The sequence below is a fragment of the Pipistrellus kuhlii genome, unplaced genomic scaffold (assembly GCF_014108245.1).
Source record: "Pipistrellus kuhlii isolate mPipKuh1 unplaced genomic scaffold, mPipKuh1.p scaffold_m20_p_5, whole genome shotgun sequence".
NCBI lineage: Eukaryota > Metazoa > Chordata > Mammalia > Chiroptera > Vespertilionidae > Pipistrellus > Pipistrellus kuhlii.
In genome coordinates this window covers 25,715,764-25,734,142 of record NW_023425551.1, presented here as the reverse complement: position 1 = coordinate 25,734,142, position 18,379 = coordinate 25,715,764, and the positions used below count along the sequence as shown (strand labels likewise).

At 36.5% G+C, this 18,379-nt stretch overlaps 1 protein-coding gene across 17 annotated transcripts in view; it reads right to left on the bottom strand.

Moving 5' to 3' along the window:
- Positions 1-18,379, bottom strand: part of STXBP5 (syntaxin binding protein 5) — a 128,435-nt gene that overhangs the window by 93,053 nt on the left and 17,003 nt on the right. For all 17 annotated transcript variants that reach the window (XM_045573018.1, XM_045573016.1, XM_045573020.1 and 14 more), the window contains exons 3-6: positions 17,065-17,146; positions 14,619-14,719; positions 5,141-5,275; positions 2,032-2,095 (exon numbers count right to left, since the gene is read on the bottom strand). In XM_045573018.1, the coding sequence (XP_045428974.1) occupies positions 2,032-2,095; positions 5,141-5,275; positions 14,619-14,719; positions 17,065-17,146 (382 nt within the window). The remainder of the gene's footprint in view (positions 1-2,031; positions 2,096-5,140; positions 5,276-14,618; positions 14,720-17,064; positions 17,147-18,379) is intronic.

Genomic DNA, 18,379 nt, shown 5'->3' with positions numbered 1-18,379 from the left:
TGATAAAGAAAGCAATCTTTGCTCTCCCCATTAAAATACCAACAACATACTTCACAGACCTAGAACGACACAGACCTAGAACGAACTCTCCAAAAATTCATCTGGAATAAAAAAACAAAAACAAAAACAAAAACAAAACAACCCGAATAGCTACAGCAATCCTGAGAAAGAAGAACAAATTAGGAGGGGTCTAAATACCAGATATCAAGCTGTATTGCAAAGCCACTGTTTTTCAAAACTGCCTCGTTTTGAAAAACAGTGGCTTTGCAATACAGACACAAGAACAGACTTAAGGCCAATGGAATAGAATAGATAACCTAGAAATCAAACCAAACCACTATGCTCAATTAATATGTGGTAAAGGAGGCATGAACATACAATAAAATCCAAACAATCTCTTCAATAAATGATGTTGGGAAAACTGGAGAGATACACGCAAAAAAATTAAACTAGACCACCAACATACACCATACACAAAAATAAACTCAAAATGGATAAAGGACTTAAACATAGGTCGGGAAACAATAAAAATACTAGAGGAATCCACAGGTAGAAAAATTTCATGCCGAAGGAATTTCTTCACTGATACTGTTCCTAGGGCAATGGAAACTAAAGAGAAAATGAACAAATGTGACTACATCAAACTAAAAAACTTTTCACAGCAAAAGAAACCACCAACAAAACAAGAAGAAAGTCCACTGCTGAGGAGAACATATCTGCCAATGTTATCTCCGAAAAGGGTTTAATTTCCAACATGTACAGGGAACTCATATAACTTAACAAGAGGAAGATAAATAATCCAATCAAAAAATATGCAACAGATACTTTTCGAAAGAACACATACAGGAGGCCAGGAGACATATGAAAACATGCTCAAAGCCATTAATCATCTGAGATATGCAAATCAAAACAACAATGAGGTACCTTCTCATACCTGTCAAAATGGCTATCAACAAATCAACAAATGACAAGTGCTGGTGAGGATGCAGAGAAAAAGGAACCCTTGTGTACTGTTGGTAGGAATGCAGACCGATGCAGCCACTGTGGAGAACAGTATGGAGTTTCCTCAAAAAAGCTAAAAATGGAACTCCCATTTGACCCTGCGATCCCACTCCTAGGAATATATCCCAAGAAACTAGAAACATCAATCAGAAAAAATATATGCACTCCTATGTTCATAGCAGCACAATTTACAAGAGCTAAGATTTGGAAACAGCCTAAGTGCCCATCAGCAGATGAGTAGATTAAAAAACTGTGGTACATCCACACAATGGATTACTACGCTGCTGTAAAAAGGAATTCCTGCCACTTTTGCAACAGCATGAATGAAACTGGAGAGCATTATGCTAAGCGAAATAAATCAGTTAGAGAAATACAAATATCACATGATTTGATTCATTTGTGGAATATAATGAACATAAACTGTTGAACAAAAAGAGATCTAAAGACAGAGAATCATAGATCAGACCATCAAACCTCAGAGGAAAGGCAAGGGAGGGTGGGAAGAAAGGGAAGATATCAACCACAGACAATCTAAGCTACTCATAAAGAAAAATTTAGGGAAGATAAGATATACAAACAACTCTAACATGTGATTTTATAGTATTGCTACAAAAACTGTATAACTAAAGCACTAAAAAGAATTCAAAATCAAAAGAAAACAGTTTTTATGAGAAATATGAGAAAATCTGGGAAAATATTTTAAATAAGTAAAAATAAGTTAATAACCTTTATTTTTATTTTTTTATTAAATTATTATCTGTGTACATCTCTTACCATTGCCCCCCCCAAATAAATTAATAACCTTTAATTGCTTCTATTAAACTTAACTTGTTTTAGGGTTCTTTTATTGTTCTTTAAAATTGTAAATGATTCTAATTTTTTCACTTGTTCATAATGTACAAACAAGGGCTATAGCCTTTGTTAGTAATCTCAACTTTGCAAGGTGTGTCTTGAATAGTTTGCATATTAAAAAAATACCAAAATTCATACATTTAGGTTAATAAATATATGTTTTAGAAAAAATTCTACCTTTCCTTCATCCATTGGATTATCACTTATATGTACAATAGGTCCTGGATGAGACTTAGATGACCTAAAAAAGAAAGATTAGTAAAACTTTTTGTGTCAGCTAAAATTTTAAATACAATTTTATATTCATCACAATAAGAATAATGAATGAAAAATAAAGATATATTTATAAAAGGTATAAATGTTTCAGTAAGTGATCAATTACAGATATTTAGCTCTTAATATGAATTGAAAAAGAAATAAGAAAAACATAGTGACTGTTAAGTTGATACAAGTAAGAAAAAAACTACAATTAATTAATTTGGATAAATATAAGTACTTTGTGTATACAAAAGAATCTTCAATTTAGTATTATAGCACAGAAAATCTATTCTCATGGTAGAATTCTCAGAGTTAATATTTTTAAATAAAGTAGCATCTAAAATATTGCAATCTTGTTTTACTTAAATCTAGTCTCCAATTAGGGCATTTTATCCAGTTCCATAGTTCACACAAAAAGTAGAAAAAAACTATATTATCTTAAAAAACAAATTAACAAAAGTAATGTCACCTATACTTGCTCAGAAAAAAATAAGTCATGTAGATAAAAATGTAGCTGTACTGAGGTTTATACTGCATGAATAAGCACTTATCTATTCATAAACTCAACAGACTAAAAGACTAGTCCACTTCATGAGAGATATTTGTGAAACCACAAAGACAACTACACCAGAACTACCCACCAGATGCTGTGATCAACTCAAACAACAGACCAAGAAAACCCACACCTGTATCAAGGGACTGATATCTCTCTCTCTCTCTCTCTCTCTCTCTCTCTCTCTCTCTCTCTCTCTCTCTCTATATATATATATATATATATATATATATATATGGCTAATATGCAAAGTGTACCCCAGAGAGTTCAACCATGAGACCCAGGAGTTCGATTGCTTGCTCGCTATGATGTATGCTCATCACCAGAGGTTGGTGCAGAACATGGTGGGTGACCAGCAGTGGCGGAGCGTGGGTGACAAGGGAAGGAGGAGGTGGGAGGTGAGGAGGCAGGGAACTGCACAGTGGCACGCAGGCAGTGAGGAAAGGAGGAGGTAGGAAGGCAGGGAGGTGGGGAGGTGGGACCCTGATCGGTCCTGATTGCTGGCCAGCCCTAAGGACCCTACCCATGCATGAATTACATGCGTTGGGCCTCTAGTATGATAATAATGTTCCTGTTACAAGAAACAAAACCAAGCTTGATATGCTATTACAGCTGTACACACTACTTAAAAGAGATGCCACAAATTTATCGCCATGTCAAAGTGATATAAAGTTGTGGAGTACAAAAATTCAGATCTATTTATTTAAAAAGAAAAACAAAACAAAACAAAACAAAATGAAAATGAATCTTGCCGATTTTCTTAAATTTTTATGTCTAAATTATTTAAGAAAAAAACAGAGATAAGGTGCAAAAATAAGATTCTAAGACAAGAGTGAAAAGTTAGAACTACCGTGTTTCCCTGAAAATAAGACATCCTCCGAAAATAAGACCTACTTACAGGTTTCCTTCTGAGAGAAATATAAGGCATCCCCCCAGAAAATAAGGCCCCCCTAGGCTGTCGCAGAATGCTATTGCTAAACATGAGAGATTTGGTCCACTGATTCTGAAAGAAATGGAGTTACAAGAAATTCACCAGGAAATTCAGGAATTGGATTGTTATGATGATGTTCCAGAAGATGATGACATGATTGTCATTGAATAAATGAGTAAATTCTTGATACTATAAGATTCACAGTTTGTCTGGTTTGTGTTGACAACTACCGTACTGCCGTACCATATACAGGTAATAAATTTCCTTTATTTTCATTTAACAATAAATGTGTACCGTATTCTTCTTCATGGAAAAATAAGACATCCCCTGAAAATAAGACCTAGCACATCTTTGGGAGCAAAAATTAATATAAGACACTGTCTTATTTTCAGGAAACAGGGTTAAAGTTAAAATCCTTACAGTCCTTGAGCTCATCCAGTTTTTGTTGTTGTTATTATAAAATGAAAACAATCATCATTATATCAAAATTATGTCAAGTGAATTTTGCAATGTTACATGGTAAATATTTAGACTACATTTGCTAATTGTTAAAATATATCAGGTAGTAGTTTAGATCAGTGTTTTACAAAATTGGTGGCAACACATTAGTGAGTCATAAAATCAATTTAGTGGGGCCTGACAAGCATATGAAATAAAAAGAATTAGAAGATTAAAAAAACAGAGCATTCATGGACATAGACATGGATAGGGCAGAGGGGATAAATGGTGATGGAGAAAAAAGATAAAAATAAGACTATTTTCACCTAATAATATTTTTTTCATTAAATTTGTGCAACAGTTCATACATATGTGAACACATACTATTAAGTGTGTTCCCACCCAGCAAGGGCCAGGGATGTGATTCGCCGGCGGGGCTTGATTGGGGTGGGGTTGGCCAGGTTTGGATCTCACATGATTTCAAGGCTTGCTTTGGGGGATGGTGGGGGGGGGGGGGGGGGGGGGGGGGGGGGGGGAGGGGGGGGGAGCGCGGAGGGGGGGGCGGGGCAGGGAGCTTGACTCTGGGTCCCGAGGCCCACCCCAGACTCTGACAGGAGGGAGGAGGGAGCCAGATATCTGCATACAGCAGGGCGGCAGAGGTTAGGGGCATCAGGCTGGCAGGCGAGCAGTTGGGGACATCAGGCCAGCAGGCAAAGGTGATTAGGGGCAATTAGGCAGGCAGACAGGCAATCGAGCCTAAACTGGCAATCGGACATCCCTCAAGAGGTCCCGGACTGGAGAGGGTACAGGTTGAGCTGAGGTACTGACCACCCCCTATATGTGAATTTCATACAATGGGCCTCTAGTAAATAATACAAGGAAATAAACTTTGTTTCATATACTCACAACTATAACCCTTTTGCCCAACCCCTGTATATAAATCATTTAAATGTACAAAGTACCAATACTTACAAAAGACTAATCTATATTTGATATCAAGAAGGTTTGACAGATATTTAATTCAGTATGAATTTAATGATTAGTTATTATATAATATCATTTATGGTATTGATACTTTTAGATACATAAGATTTGCTCTAACTCACAGTTCAATGGCTTTATTCCACATAATGACGTAGCCTGAGAGGGTGAAGGACTCCACGTTGACAATATGTATGTTACCTCGTTCAGTGCCCACATAGAGCCATTTACTCTGGAAAGGCAAATGGCAAAATGTAATCCTGCAAGAGAACATATATTTAAAAAAATTATTTTAAGATGTCTGTTATATTTTATTAATTGTATTAAAGAGTTAATCATGATATATTTAACTTATGAAAAGCAAATATGATACACCATTGTGATTAATATTTAATTATATTATGATAAACCATCAAATTTACTCATTGTGTTTAATTAATTATACTAATTAAACTTAGCTTAGTCAAAGGCCTTACAGTAAATAGATAGGATGGCATGATAGAAAGAAGACAAGTTTTGAAGATAAAGCAGTTATCCCTCAGTATCCTTGAGGGATTCTGTAACCAATTACCTGAGGATATAAAAATCCATGGATGGCCTTATGTAAAATGGCACATTTGTGTATAACCTACACAATTCTCTTGTATATTTTAAATCATCTCTAGATTAGTTATAATACTTAACAATGTAAATGCTATATAAATGGTGATTATACCATATTGTTTAGAGTATAACAAGAAAAAAGGTTTGTACATGTTCAGTATTGATGCCACAAATATTGTAGGCCTGTTTCTTTCCTGAATATTTTAGATCTGTGGTTGGTTGAATCTGCAAATGTAAAACCTATGGATACAGAACCCATGGATACATAGGGCCAACTATATGTTTTAAATTTGACCACATCATCCACTAACTATTAGTTTAGGCACATCCAGATGTAACCTTTAAGCAACAAACTATGAGTATAATACCCACATCACCCCCACGTACTACTCTATTCCTCAGGAGTTATTAAATACTAATATCTCTTAGGATCCATGCAAAATGTCTTCCTATGTTTTTCTTCAGTTCAAATACCACCTTCACTCAAACTTATATACCAATATTTCCACATGTCTATCAGGCATGCCTTTGTAAGCCCCTGGAAGGGCAGACATCCTCTGTACTCAGGCTGAGGCAATGCTCTCTGAACAATCACCCCCTGTTCATCCCCTATGTCCTGATTATATGTGAGGGCTTCATTGACAAATTATAATAATTTACATACATGTATTAAATTTTGTCATCATCCCAATAATTTCAAACATATTCTATATCAGCTCATTTGATTTCAAAGACAAAGAATGGAAATGATCTGTGCTTTTGATTTCAAAGTCAAAGAATGGAAATGATCTTGTACTTCAAAAAAGAGCTAGTAGGTTATGAAACTATATAATGCTCATCTTTTCAGAATCTAATTGTGTCTCTCAAAACAGACTATTTAAATCTCGATGGAATAGCACTTAGAATAACACACTGATAATAATCACTACTAGACTGTTAATACTCAGAGTAGGTAGAAGGCAAGATATTGTATGCAGAAGATTTTCTGTTCCCATTAACACACAATTTCATTCCTGAGAATTTTCTAGGTGAAAACATTTATCAAATAAACATACATGCAACTCATGGTCTCACTATTTTCTATAGGTACTGCTCATTTAAATAAATACTTAAGGTTAACTATTTTCTATTGGATGTTTTATAAGATAAAGTCATTTTTCTAAAGGACTGACGTATATTTAACAGAGCACAGAAATGCCTACTGACTAAAAAAACTAATTTTATAGTACCTTATTACCTCACAACATAGTAAGTTCACAGTATCATTCTGAAAACTTTAAGGCTATTTAGGTTTCCGAATTCAGAACTTTCTAGATTTTAGAAAAGTACATAATCCTTATTTTATATATTACTAAATATGGGGCGAGCATATCATAAACACTTAACTTTTTTGAGATATAAATTTAAATAGCTTATTTTTAATATAATTTCCATATAACATTATATTAGTTTTAAATGTACAACATAATGATTCCATGTATGTGTACATTGTGAAATGATCACCACAATAAGTCTAGCTAATATCATCACCACACATACAGTTAAGTATTTTCTTGGGGTGAGTACTTTGAAGATGTATTCTCTTAGCATCTTTCATATATCAATACAGTATTATTAAGTTAGTCACTGAAAGTTTCTTTAAAAAGTAAATATACATCCACAATATAATTAGCCCACTCCATTCTATGTCTTTACTTAAAGAAAAGAAAGCAAATGCCTATAACAAAACATATAAAAATATTTATGGCAGCTTTGTAATAGCTAAGAACTGGAAATAATCCCAAACATCCATGTCCATCAACAAGTAAATGGGTGAACAAACTGTGTTACACACTTAGAATACTATTCACAGGTTAAAAAAAAAACAGAAAAAAACAAAACTATACTGATGCATGCAACAACATTGATAATTTCTAAATTCTTAGGATAATTAAAAGAAGCCAGAAAAACAAGGATGTTTTGCATGATTCCATTTATATATTATTTATATGCAATAGAAAATGCAAACTTATCTATTGTAACAGAAAACAGATTGTTGGTTTCCTGGAGATTACAGGGGTAGAGGCTCATAACAGACAGAGAAGGGAAGTTCTTATTCAAAATGGTGAAAAATGGAAAGTAAAAATAAGCCACTGGTCCATAATGGTTTTGAAATCAAATTGGGCAAATGTTGGGTTTTTCTTAATTAGGTTTCAAGACCTGGGAATAATCCTGTGTGGCTCTCAGCTCCATGCTCTTAATCATCCTTCCTTTTTCATAAAAGGCAGCATTTGTTTGTAGCTGAGGACTTTTATCAGCCTGCACCTGGTAGCAGCCTCCTTTCATTTTGTTCTCTCTGGCTCTTTAAACCAGAGTTAGCAATGTTTCTGCTATAAATTTTTCTGAAGAAACTTGTGAGTCTTAAATTTCACTGGGCTTTACTCTACTAGACAGAAATCACACCCACAAATCTTCCTGTGATAATCTCTTCTGTATGTTGGCTCCTACTGAGAGACCTGAAGGTTGATATTCTTAAGCTTCCTAGAGGCTTTCTGGTTTGGGTGAGAAGATCTATGAAGGCACACACATAACCTCTTGAAAGAGATTTTTGGTAAAACACTATACGACCAAACCCTCATGTTTTTCTCTATGCCACATTTTCAGAAGCAATCTTTTTGTCAGATAGATCAGGGTGAGAATTTCCTAAATTATCAAAAGTCTTAGATCCTTTAATAATACTTCCCTAATTTTTTTCTCTCTTTTAGCATTTTATTATAAAGCCAAAAGAAAGATTCATGTTGTACCTTCAACACTCCCCTTGGAAATCTTAATATGTTAATCACTTACATATTGTGCAGGAAATACTTCTCATAAACTTTCTGCCACTACATAACAAGGAACCAATTCCTCCACTTTCCAAAAACATGTTCCTTTCTCCCTCTGAGCAATCTCCATGTCAAGTGTCCTACAAACACTTGTTCGAATTTAGGACAATTGAGGCTTTTCTGTAATGCTCATCAAAATTCTTCCAACCGCCAGCCATGACCTGGTTGCAGAGATTTCCACATTTTTAGGTATTTCATATAGCAACATCCCAGTTCTGGGTACCAAAATCTGTATTAGATTTTTACTGCTGAATAACAAATTACCACTAACTTAATAGTTTAGGACAACACCCCCTTTTCAATCTCAGTTTCTGTAGGTCAAAAGTTCAAGTACTGCACGACTGAGTTCTCTACTTAGGGTATTAAAATGCTGAAATCCAGGTTATTAACCAGCGTCACTTTCTAAAGATCTGGGAAAGAATCAGCTCTCAAACTTATTCAGGCTTCTAGTAAAATTCAGTTTCTTATGATTGTAAGACTGAATGTCCCTTGCTGTGAATCCCTCTCATACTCTGAACCTTTGTCATGAAGAAAGCAGGACCTTTTAAAAGGCATAATTGATTAAGTCAGGCGCACTAAGGACAATCACCTAATCTTAAAGTCAATTAATGCAGACCTCAATTAATATACAAAATGCCTTTAGACTAGTGTTTGTTTGAATAACCAGAAGGAGAAATTTTAGGACCCATTTTAGAATTCTGCCTACCACACATATATAATTAGGAATAGATGTGCTGAGTTGTATTGACATATGTAAATGCTACCAAAAATTTTCCAAATGATTATAATGCTTAACACTTCCACTAGTAGGTTATGAAAAGTTACAGTGTTGTCACATTCAAGCCAATGTTTTTGCCATGCTGTTGGATATTAGTGTAACTAGTACTTTGCATTTTCCTAATGACTACTGTCTTCTTTTAAAAGTCAGGATATTAAAAATAAAAGGTTGAAAAAGGTAGGGTTAATTATTCTATCATGTGTTTTTAACATAAACTTCTAAAATGGCATCCATCCATATTGTTTATAGTTATTACTAGAGGCCCGGTGCATGAAATTCATGCACGGTGGGAGGGGGTGTCCCTCAGCCCAGTCTGCACCCTCTCCAATCTGGTACATCCTTCTCACAATCCAGGACTGCTGGTTCCTAACTGCTTGCCTGTCTGCCTGCCAGCCTGATCGCTCCCAATTGCTCTCCTCTACCTGCCGATCATCACCAACTTCCCTCCCCTGCCTGCCAGATCACCCCCAACTGTCCTTCCCTGCCAGCCCAATCGCCTCCAGCTGCGCTCCCCTACTGGCCAGTTTGCCTCAATTGCCCTCCACTGCCAGCCTGATCATCCACAACTGCCCTCACCAGCCAGCCATCTTGTGGTGACATCACAGGAGTTCATCGCCCGAGGGCATGACGCCACCCAGACTTTTATTATATAGGATAGGATATGTCTGGGCCTTTGCTTTAACATAAATTATTCAAGCATTTTTTCATCTTTGTTATCTCAATCCCTATCATAATACCTGGTACACAGAAGGTATCCGATATTTGGTGAACTGAACTTAATTTACCTTCTAAATTCTTTTTCATTTCCAATTGTGAAGCACTGCTTCCATTCTATATTCCTCCTAAGTCAACCAGATTTTATATTTCTTTCAGCAGTCTAAGACATAATTTGTCTGAGCCAGTACTGCATTAATACAGTTACAGGAACAAAATATGAGTGGGCAAAAGAGGCTTACAGTTGTGTGTACATGCAACACAGTTTATTCTTGTATTATCATTATTATAGGATTTATTTGTATTACAATTCTAAACCTACTTTTTTCCACCCCTGTATGTCTGGCCTCTATTTAAAATTAATACACTTAGTTTTTCTACCCAAAACAAAGTGTTTCCATTCATTACTTTGTCTTTAGTGTTTATCACAATACTTAGTTCCTATTGACAGGCAAAACTAAATTGCTCTTATATTCACCTTTGATTATGTAACCCCTCCTTCCATATAACCCTTTTATACTTGAGTACATTTCAAGACCCTTGTGCAACCAGACTAATCTCTGGATGTCTTTCCCAATTTCCTTGTCAGAATTGCTTAGTTGTTAGTTATGTATAATTTTATTCTAGGAAGTTATCGAACATTTCCTAACCATCTTTCCTTTTACAGTCTCAAGGTCATCAAATCACAATTGTCTTTCCTCAAACACAGAATTTTTTTTTTTTAAATTTTGTATCATTTGCACAATTCCCAAGGTGACTCATCATTTCCATATCACCAACAAATTACCTTTGTAGATTAGAATTAGGTCCAAAGAAATAGATCCCTCTGCATACCTTCCTACCAGGCCTGAAAATCATTCTATTCCTGTGCTCAAATTGAATTTTATTCCACCAAATTGCTCTCATGTTTAATGCTTATACACTTTTCATTATGCTGCTTTCAAAGAAAAATATTTTGCTGATGTGACTCAATTAGCACAAAAACTGTAATTCTAGGTCTCTTGATTTGTTTCAATATTATGATTAATTTTTTTCTTGCACAGAAGTATGTGCAGTGAATTAATTCAAAATCTTGGGAAGACCTGTATACATTTTCTAAGGGCTGGTATCTAGCCAAATACTCTTTTACAGTTATGCTCTATTCATGTGCACTGTGCAAATTATAAGCTTCATACATATGCAAAGTACAATATTTAGGTAGTATTATAATGAGAGTATAATGGAATAAATTAGTTTCTGTTCCTACATTAACTTATTTATGCTACTAAGAAAATCTGATGCCAGGGAAGCAGTCAGTTCCTGAGGTGCCTTTTCTAGTAGGCACCAACTTTCCCACTGCTATGTAGTTATCTGAATGAAATGCTTCATTTGCCAAACAGTTTTGTTCTTAAGAGGTCTCTGGACATTAATGCTTCATTAATTAGGATGTAATTTTGATCACTAATGTATTCCATGTAATATTGTATTTTCTTAATCATAAGTACATGGTGCATGCATGCTCATTTTATTATATAACTAGAGGCCCAGCACATGATATTAGTGCACAGGGGTGTGTGTCCCTCAGCCCAGCTGCACTCTCCAATCTGGGAAACCTTGAGGGATGTCTGACTGTCCATTTATGCCTAAACAGTCACAATCCAGGACTGCTGGCTCCCAACTGCTCACCTGCCTGCCTTCCTGATTGCCCTTAACCACTTCTGCCTGCCAGCCTGATCACCCCTAACCACTTCCCTGCCAGCATGATCAAGGCCTAACTGCTCCCCTGCCCACCCGATTGCCCCTAACAACCCTCCCCTGCAGGTCTGGTCACCACTAACTGCCCTCCCCTGCAGGCCTGATTCCCTCCAACCTCTTTCCCCTGCAGGCCTGGGTCCCCCACAACTGACCTTCCCTGCAGGCCCAGTCACCCCCAAATTCCCTCCTCTGCCGGTCTGGTCACCCCTAACTACCCTCCCCTGCAGGCTTGATGACCCCCAACTGCCCTCCCTTGCAGGCCTGGTCCCTCCCAACTGTCCTTCCCTGCTGGCATGATCGCCCACAACTGCCCTTCCTTGCAGACCTGGTCCCTCCCAACTGCTCTCAGCTGCTGGCCATCTTGTGTCCACATGGGGTCAGCCATCTTTTTTTTTTTTTAAATATATTTTATTGATTTTTTACAGAGAGGAAGGGAGAGAAATAGAGATAGAAACGTCAATGAGGGAGAAACATCGACCAGCTGCCTCTTGCACATCCCCTATCGGGGATGTGCCCGCAACCAATGTACATGCCCTTGACCGGAATCGAACCCGGGACCTTAGTCCGCAGACCGACGCTCTACCGCTGAGCCAAACCGGTTTCGGCAGGGGCAGCCATCTTGATGGTCAGTTTGCATACTACTCTTTTATTATATAGGGCCAGCTGGTTTGCCCTGAAAGGTGTCCCAGATCAGGGTAGGGATTTCCTTGGGGGGTGGGGAAGCCTGTGCAAGGGGCCTGTGGTGGTTTGCAGGCCAGTCACGCAACCCGGCAACACAAGTGGAGGCCCTGGTATCTGGGATTTATTTATATTCTATAACTGAAACTTTGGAGCAGAGACCAAGGCAAGCCAGGGATGTGGGAGCTTGGTTTCCTCCATCGCCAGGGGAAACTCAAGCCTCTTCTCTCTTCAGCTCCGTGGCTGCCGCCATTTTTGTTGGGATTAATTTACCTTCTATAATTGAAACTTTGCAGCCTAAAGCTGAAGCCAGGCCAGAGCAGGCAGAAAGCTTGGCTTCCTCCATTGCCAGGGAAACCCAAGCCTCCTGCTCGGTCTGAGGACAGACATCTTGGTTTGGTTAATTTGCATATTTGCTCCTGATTGGCTGACAGGCATGACTTGTGGGTGTAGTGGAGTGATGGTTAATTTACATATTACTCTTTTATTAGATAAGCTAAGGAATTACATAATTAAGATATATAATTATCAGAGTATAGTAGTGGGATTTAAATGAGAAAGCCCACATATATAATTAAGTCTTCAGCCTTCAAATGCTTCATATATTGTTATTTTAAAAACTGTTATGCAAAAATTTAACATTCTAACTCAAGGTAACGAAAAAGATCTAATAAGGCAATTACCAGATAGAATTTGCTTGCCAAACTCTAAATTTCAACATAGATAAATAACCTCTTCTTTACACGTATAAACCCAAAGTGCATAATAAAGAGGTTCCCCAATATCAAGCAACAAGAAGGAAGAAAATACATATTAGTTTCCTAGGGATGCTATATCAAATTACCACAAATGAAGTAGCTTAAAACAATAGAAATTTTTTCTCTTTGAGTTCCAGAGGGTAGCCACCAGAAATCAAGATGTCAGCAGGGCCATGCTTGCTTTGAAGGCTCAGAGGGAGAATGTGGGAGAATGGATGCCTCTTTCCTAGCTTCTGGTATTGCCTTGGCTTGTAGATGCATCACTTCAATCCCTACTCCTGTCATCCTGCAGTGTTCTCCTGTCTCTCTTGTCCTCTTCTTATAAGGCCACCACTCATATTAGATAAGGTCCACCTTGATAACTTCATATTAACTTGCTTATAAACAAAAAGACCCTATTTCCATTAAAACTACATTCACAAGTACTGGGGATTCAGAATTCAATACATCTTTTGGGGGACACAATTCAATCTATAACAGGAGATGGGGCAGTAAAGGCCATGCCTCCAATATTGCAGAGGATTTAGATGATGTAGATACTACTACTACCAAAGTATTTCTTATGGTTTAAATTGTATTAACAGATAAATCCCTAATAAGAGATAAACCTAAAGAGAGAGAGAGATAAACCTGGAAATTGGCACAATAAACTAAATGCTAGTCAAAGCACAAACACACAAGCCATATGAGAGATTTCTGTGATCAAGATGTTCAACTCGCCGAAACCGGTTTGGCTCAATGAATAGAGCATCGGCTTGGGGACTGAAAGGTCCCGGGTTCGATTCCGGTCAAGGGCATGTACCTTAGTTGCAGGCATATCCCCAGTGGGGGGTGTGCAAGAGGCAGCTGATCAATGACTCTCTCTCATCGATGTTTCTAACTATCTCTCTCCCTCTCTGTACAAAATCAATAAAAATATATTAAAAAAAATATGTTCAACTCTACATGTATCTCATAGATATATTCATAAATGTGGATACTTATATGTAACAATATTACAACACAGCAAAAAAAAAAAAAAATAGAAAGAAAATGATACAAATCCACTAACAAAGATTGACTAAATAACTTATGGTACTTCCATACAATGGAGTATCATGCAATTACGAAATGACTAAGAGAGATTTAAATTTGCCATTATGAAACAATCTATCAGATTAAGTTGCAGAAAAATTATACAATGTCTTCCCGCTTATGCAAAAACAGAAGCTATTGTACACAGACATCTCTGCTTATGCAAACAGACTGCCAGTATTTCTAAAAGGACCCAAAAGAAATGTGTGTGGTTGCCTCTGGAAAGGAAGATAGGTCTGAAAAGGGAAAAAGTAAACAAACTTGCTTTCAGTGGATATCCTCTGAAGTTTTTAATTATTTTTTAGATTGTGCGTAAAGTCCATCACAGAAAAATAAAATCAAAGAATAAAATTCAAGAAAATAGCAAATATCCTATATAAAGGAAAACAGAGATTCTTACCTTTCTCTACAAAATTTAAGTGAATGTAGTATGGCAGGTCTCTTTTGGCGTAAATTCCATAAATGCAACGTATCATCAGCCAAGGCACTCACAAGAGCTCCCTTGAAAATAAAGTGTAATATATTTTATATAGAACACAATTTACAAATATTAAAGGTACTAAGGAGCTGCCAAAAAATCTCCTTCCTAAATTTCTAAACTTTCTGCAAATAGATTTAGTTCTGATAAACATTTGTCTCACCCAAATTCTAAACAGCAAATGCAAAACTGTGTTGTGTACTTATGCACACAATATGTGTAAAAAAATTAACTTCTTCAATAAAGTACAACTTATTTTCGTATTAACTAAAAGTATAGTAGGATCTACTTGGATATTATGGTTCATTACTAGCTATGTAAAGCTAGAGGCCAGACTATAAGTTACATGGTCACTACTATAAATATCTCCTTGACTGAAAGAGCAAAATATGATATGAGGTAACCTTCCAGTTTTATTTGGCTTAAGACAAATCATATGAATGTACTATGCCTAGATCATAATTATACTACTAGAATAAGGAAAATAAAGATTGCATTCAGCACACTGTAATTTCAATGTCCAAAGGGTTGAGAAAAACAAACTAATTTAGAAAATTAAAATATCTAGTACTATTAAATACTACTAAGAATGGAGGAAAAAATTCGATGGCATTATATGAAGATTATGCAGGGTACTCAGTCTCATTCCAGATCTGACAAATCAGAATTTTTAGAGCAAGTACCTATGCAGGTATAGTTTTCTTAAAAGCTTCCCGAAGTGATTCTGATGTGTGAATAGACTTAAGTCTCTGCACTATGATTGGTTTATTAAGACATATGTTTTTCCTCAAAAGAGTAAGATACTGTTCTATATTGAGAAGACAAAAAATGCAACATGAAGAATTTATATTAACTTCAAAAAAGATTTGTAATTCCAATCCTTCAGATTATTGAGAAACCTTAAAATTTCCCTCTTAAAGAAGAGTTTCTCATCTATATAAGAAAATTAAAATAGCTCTGAAGACAAACTTTACATTAAGTGATGTCTCCAAATCCTTTTCCACATTTAGTATTTAAGAGAGCTACTCTGCTGTGTAATTCCTAGTGCTATGATGACTACTGGAAAGCATCCAGAACCTGGGCTTCCCTCGTAGCCCCCCTGGAAGGATGTCCAGTCTAATCAGCATATTATGGTTTTAATATTTACAGATAAAAAAATTTTTTTAAAAGAAAAAGTAATCTGAGTCCTCATACATGGGTTTGACAACTTCCTATATTGTGATTATTTTAAACAATTTATAATGCAGATCTATGCAGAATCCTGAAGTTTAAAACAAGCAAAAACATGCTTCCTTGACCCTGAAAAATCTACACAATTGCATATTATTTGGATCATAATTTTGCTGTTTCCTATTGTCATCTTCAGATCTCTGCACCCATAATGCCTTTTTAAATCCTCTGATATGAAGAAAAACATTTATTAAAAGCCATGAGTAATTTTTGTCTTTCATACACATTTAAGAACTTAGGGGCAAAAATAATGTTCACAAATTATCCTTCTATCTAAGGATAGCAGAGCCTTCTGGAGTAATCTCTCTTTCTTCCTCTATGACCAGCTTTTTCTGCTTGTCCCTACTTCCAGAAAACATCTATTCTCAGAGTCTGCATACATTAAAACCTGCAAACACATTATTTACTCTGCTGTAAAAATGGGGTTTGGTTTCTCTAGCTCCTTCTAATCTTCAAAGTCTACCAAAGAGAAAGGCATCACCAATTACTTCAACCAATAAGTGACACAACAAGAACTTTGGACAATAACCTGTTTCTAATGTATTTTGGTTTCCTGGTTGTATTTCAAAACAACTCATTTAAGAAGTATATTTTCTTATTTATAATAAGCTCCATCTTTAAAAAATATTTCAATATAGATTTTTTATTCTATAACTCTCAATATCACTAAAATAAAATTTAAATGCAGCACCCTGTACCAAAAAGATTTACTTTATACCATTCTATTTGTAACAATATTTTGAGAAATATCTTACATTATTTATGTAACTATCTACAAAGATGTCTTAACACAGGAGTGGTGAACATCGCGCCTGTAGGCCATATAAGGCCCACGAAATCATTTGGTCTGGCTCTATCAAAACATTAGGGTGAGTTAATTAAATGTTTGACCAAATATAGCAGGCTAATTTTTAAGTTGATAATTTTGTATGGCATGTGAATGATGTTATAAATATTCAAATGGACCTTGGCAGAAAAAAAAGGTTCCCCATCCCTGTCTTAAAGTGAATTACTATTATCTGTAACCTATATAAAATTAGTTTTTGTTCACATATGTCAATATAAATGAAGAAATCTGAAAGACAAGATGTGGCCCTAATTCCTACATAAGTAAGAGAGATTAAAGCAATTCACTAACCTCATTAATCAGGAACTGGAGCTGGATGACTGCAGATCCACTGTCATGCTGGCAATAACATTCTACTCCTGGACGACCAAAGCTGTCATTAATTCCATTAAGGAGTTTATGCTATGTGTGGGCTTTTCACAGAAATTGGTAAATTATATACCAGACTCATAAATATACCAATGGCCTGATATGCAATACACACTAGTTACTGGGTCTAGTAATAATTAATGTCGTTTTTAAACATTCGTTTAAAATAGGGGTGTCGAACTCAATCAGAGAAGGGGCCAAAATCTAAAATCCAGCCTAAATCGCGGGCCGAATGGTTTACTGAACAGTCATAAACTGTCATTGTGATGGAAACGCAGCGGAGTGCAGTGATGACAGCGCGGTGCGGGCCACATTGCAAGGCCTGGCGGGACGAATTTGGCCTGCAGGCCTTGTGTTTGACACATGTGGTTTAAAATCTTGCTTGGCGTTGACTTGTATTGACATAACCTTCAAACACGTGGTATCTACAGAACGTGTGAAGTGCAATTAACAAGTTTTGCTTGAAAAAGTTTGTGTTTGGTTTGGTTTTTGTTGCAAAACTAGGGCTAAGAAAATGGCGGATGAAGAGCATATTCGGCACTGCATGCTTTACAAGTTCCAATTAGGAAGAAAAGCAAGTGAGGCTGCAAAAAACATCTGTAGTGCTCTTGGTCAAGATGCAGTTAGCGCCAGAAAATGCCAGCGTTGGTTTGAGAAATTTCGAGAGGGAAATTTTTCGTTAGATGACAAAAGTGGACGAGGCTGTGTGTCCAATTTTGATCAAGAAGCTCTTCAAGCTCTTTTGGTGCAAAATCCTCAAATTACCCAACAAGAGCTTGCGACAACTTTAAATTGTTCACAAAAAACAATTTCCAATCAATTGCGTGCACTTGGCAAAGTCCAAAAGTTTGGAAAATGGGTTCCTCATGAGTTGACCGACAACAACCGTAATCAAAGAGTCACAATTTGCAGTTCGCTCCTCTCTCATCAAAACCATTTGCCGTCTTTAGAGCAAATTGTTACCGGAGATGAAAACTGGGTGCTGTATGTTAATTTGAAAAGGCGGCCTCAATGGTTGGACAAAAATGAGGCTCCGCAGCCCACGCCAAAACCTGACTTGCATGCGGGAAAAAAGTGATGTTGTGTGTTTGGTGGAATTTTAAAGGAATTCTTCATTATGAACTTTTACCATCTAACCAAACCATTATAAGTGCAGTGTATAGTGCCCAATTGGAAAGGTTAGTCCAAGCTTTAAGAGAAAAAGAACCCGCGCTGATTAATCGGAAGGGCGTAATTC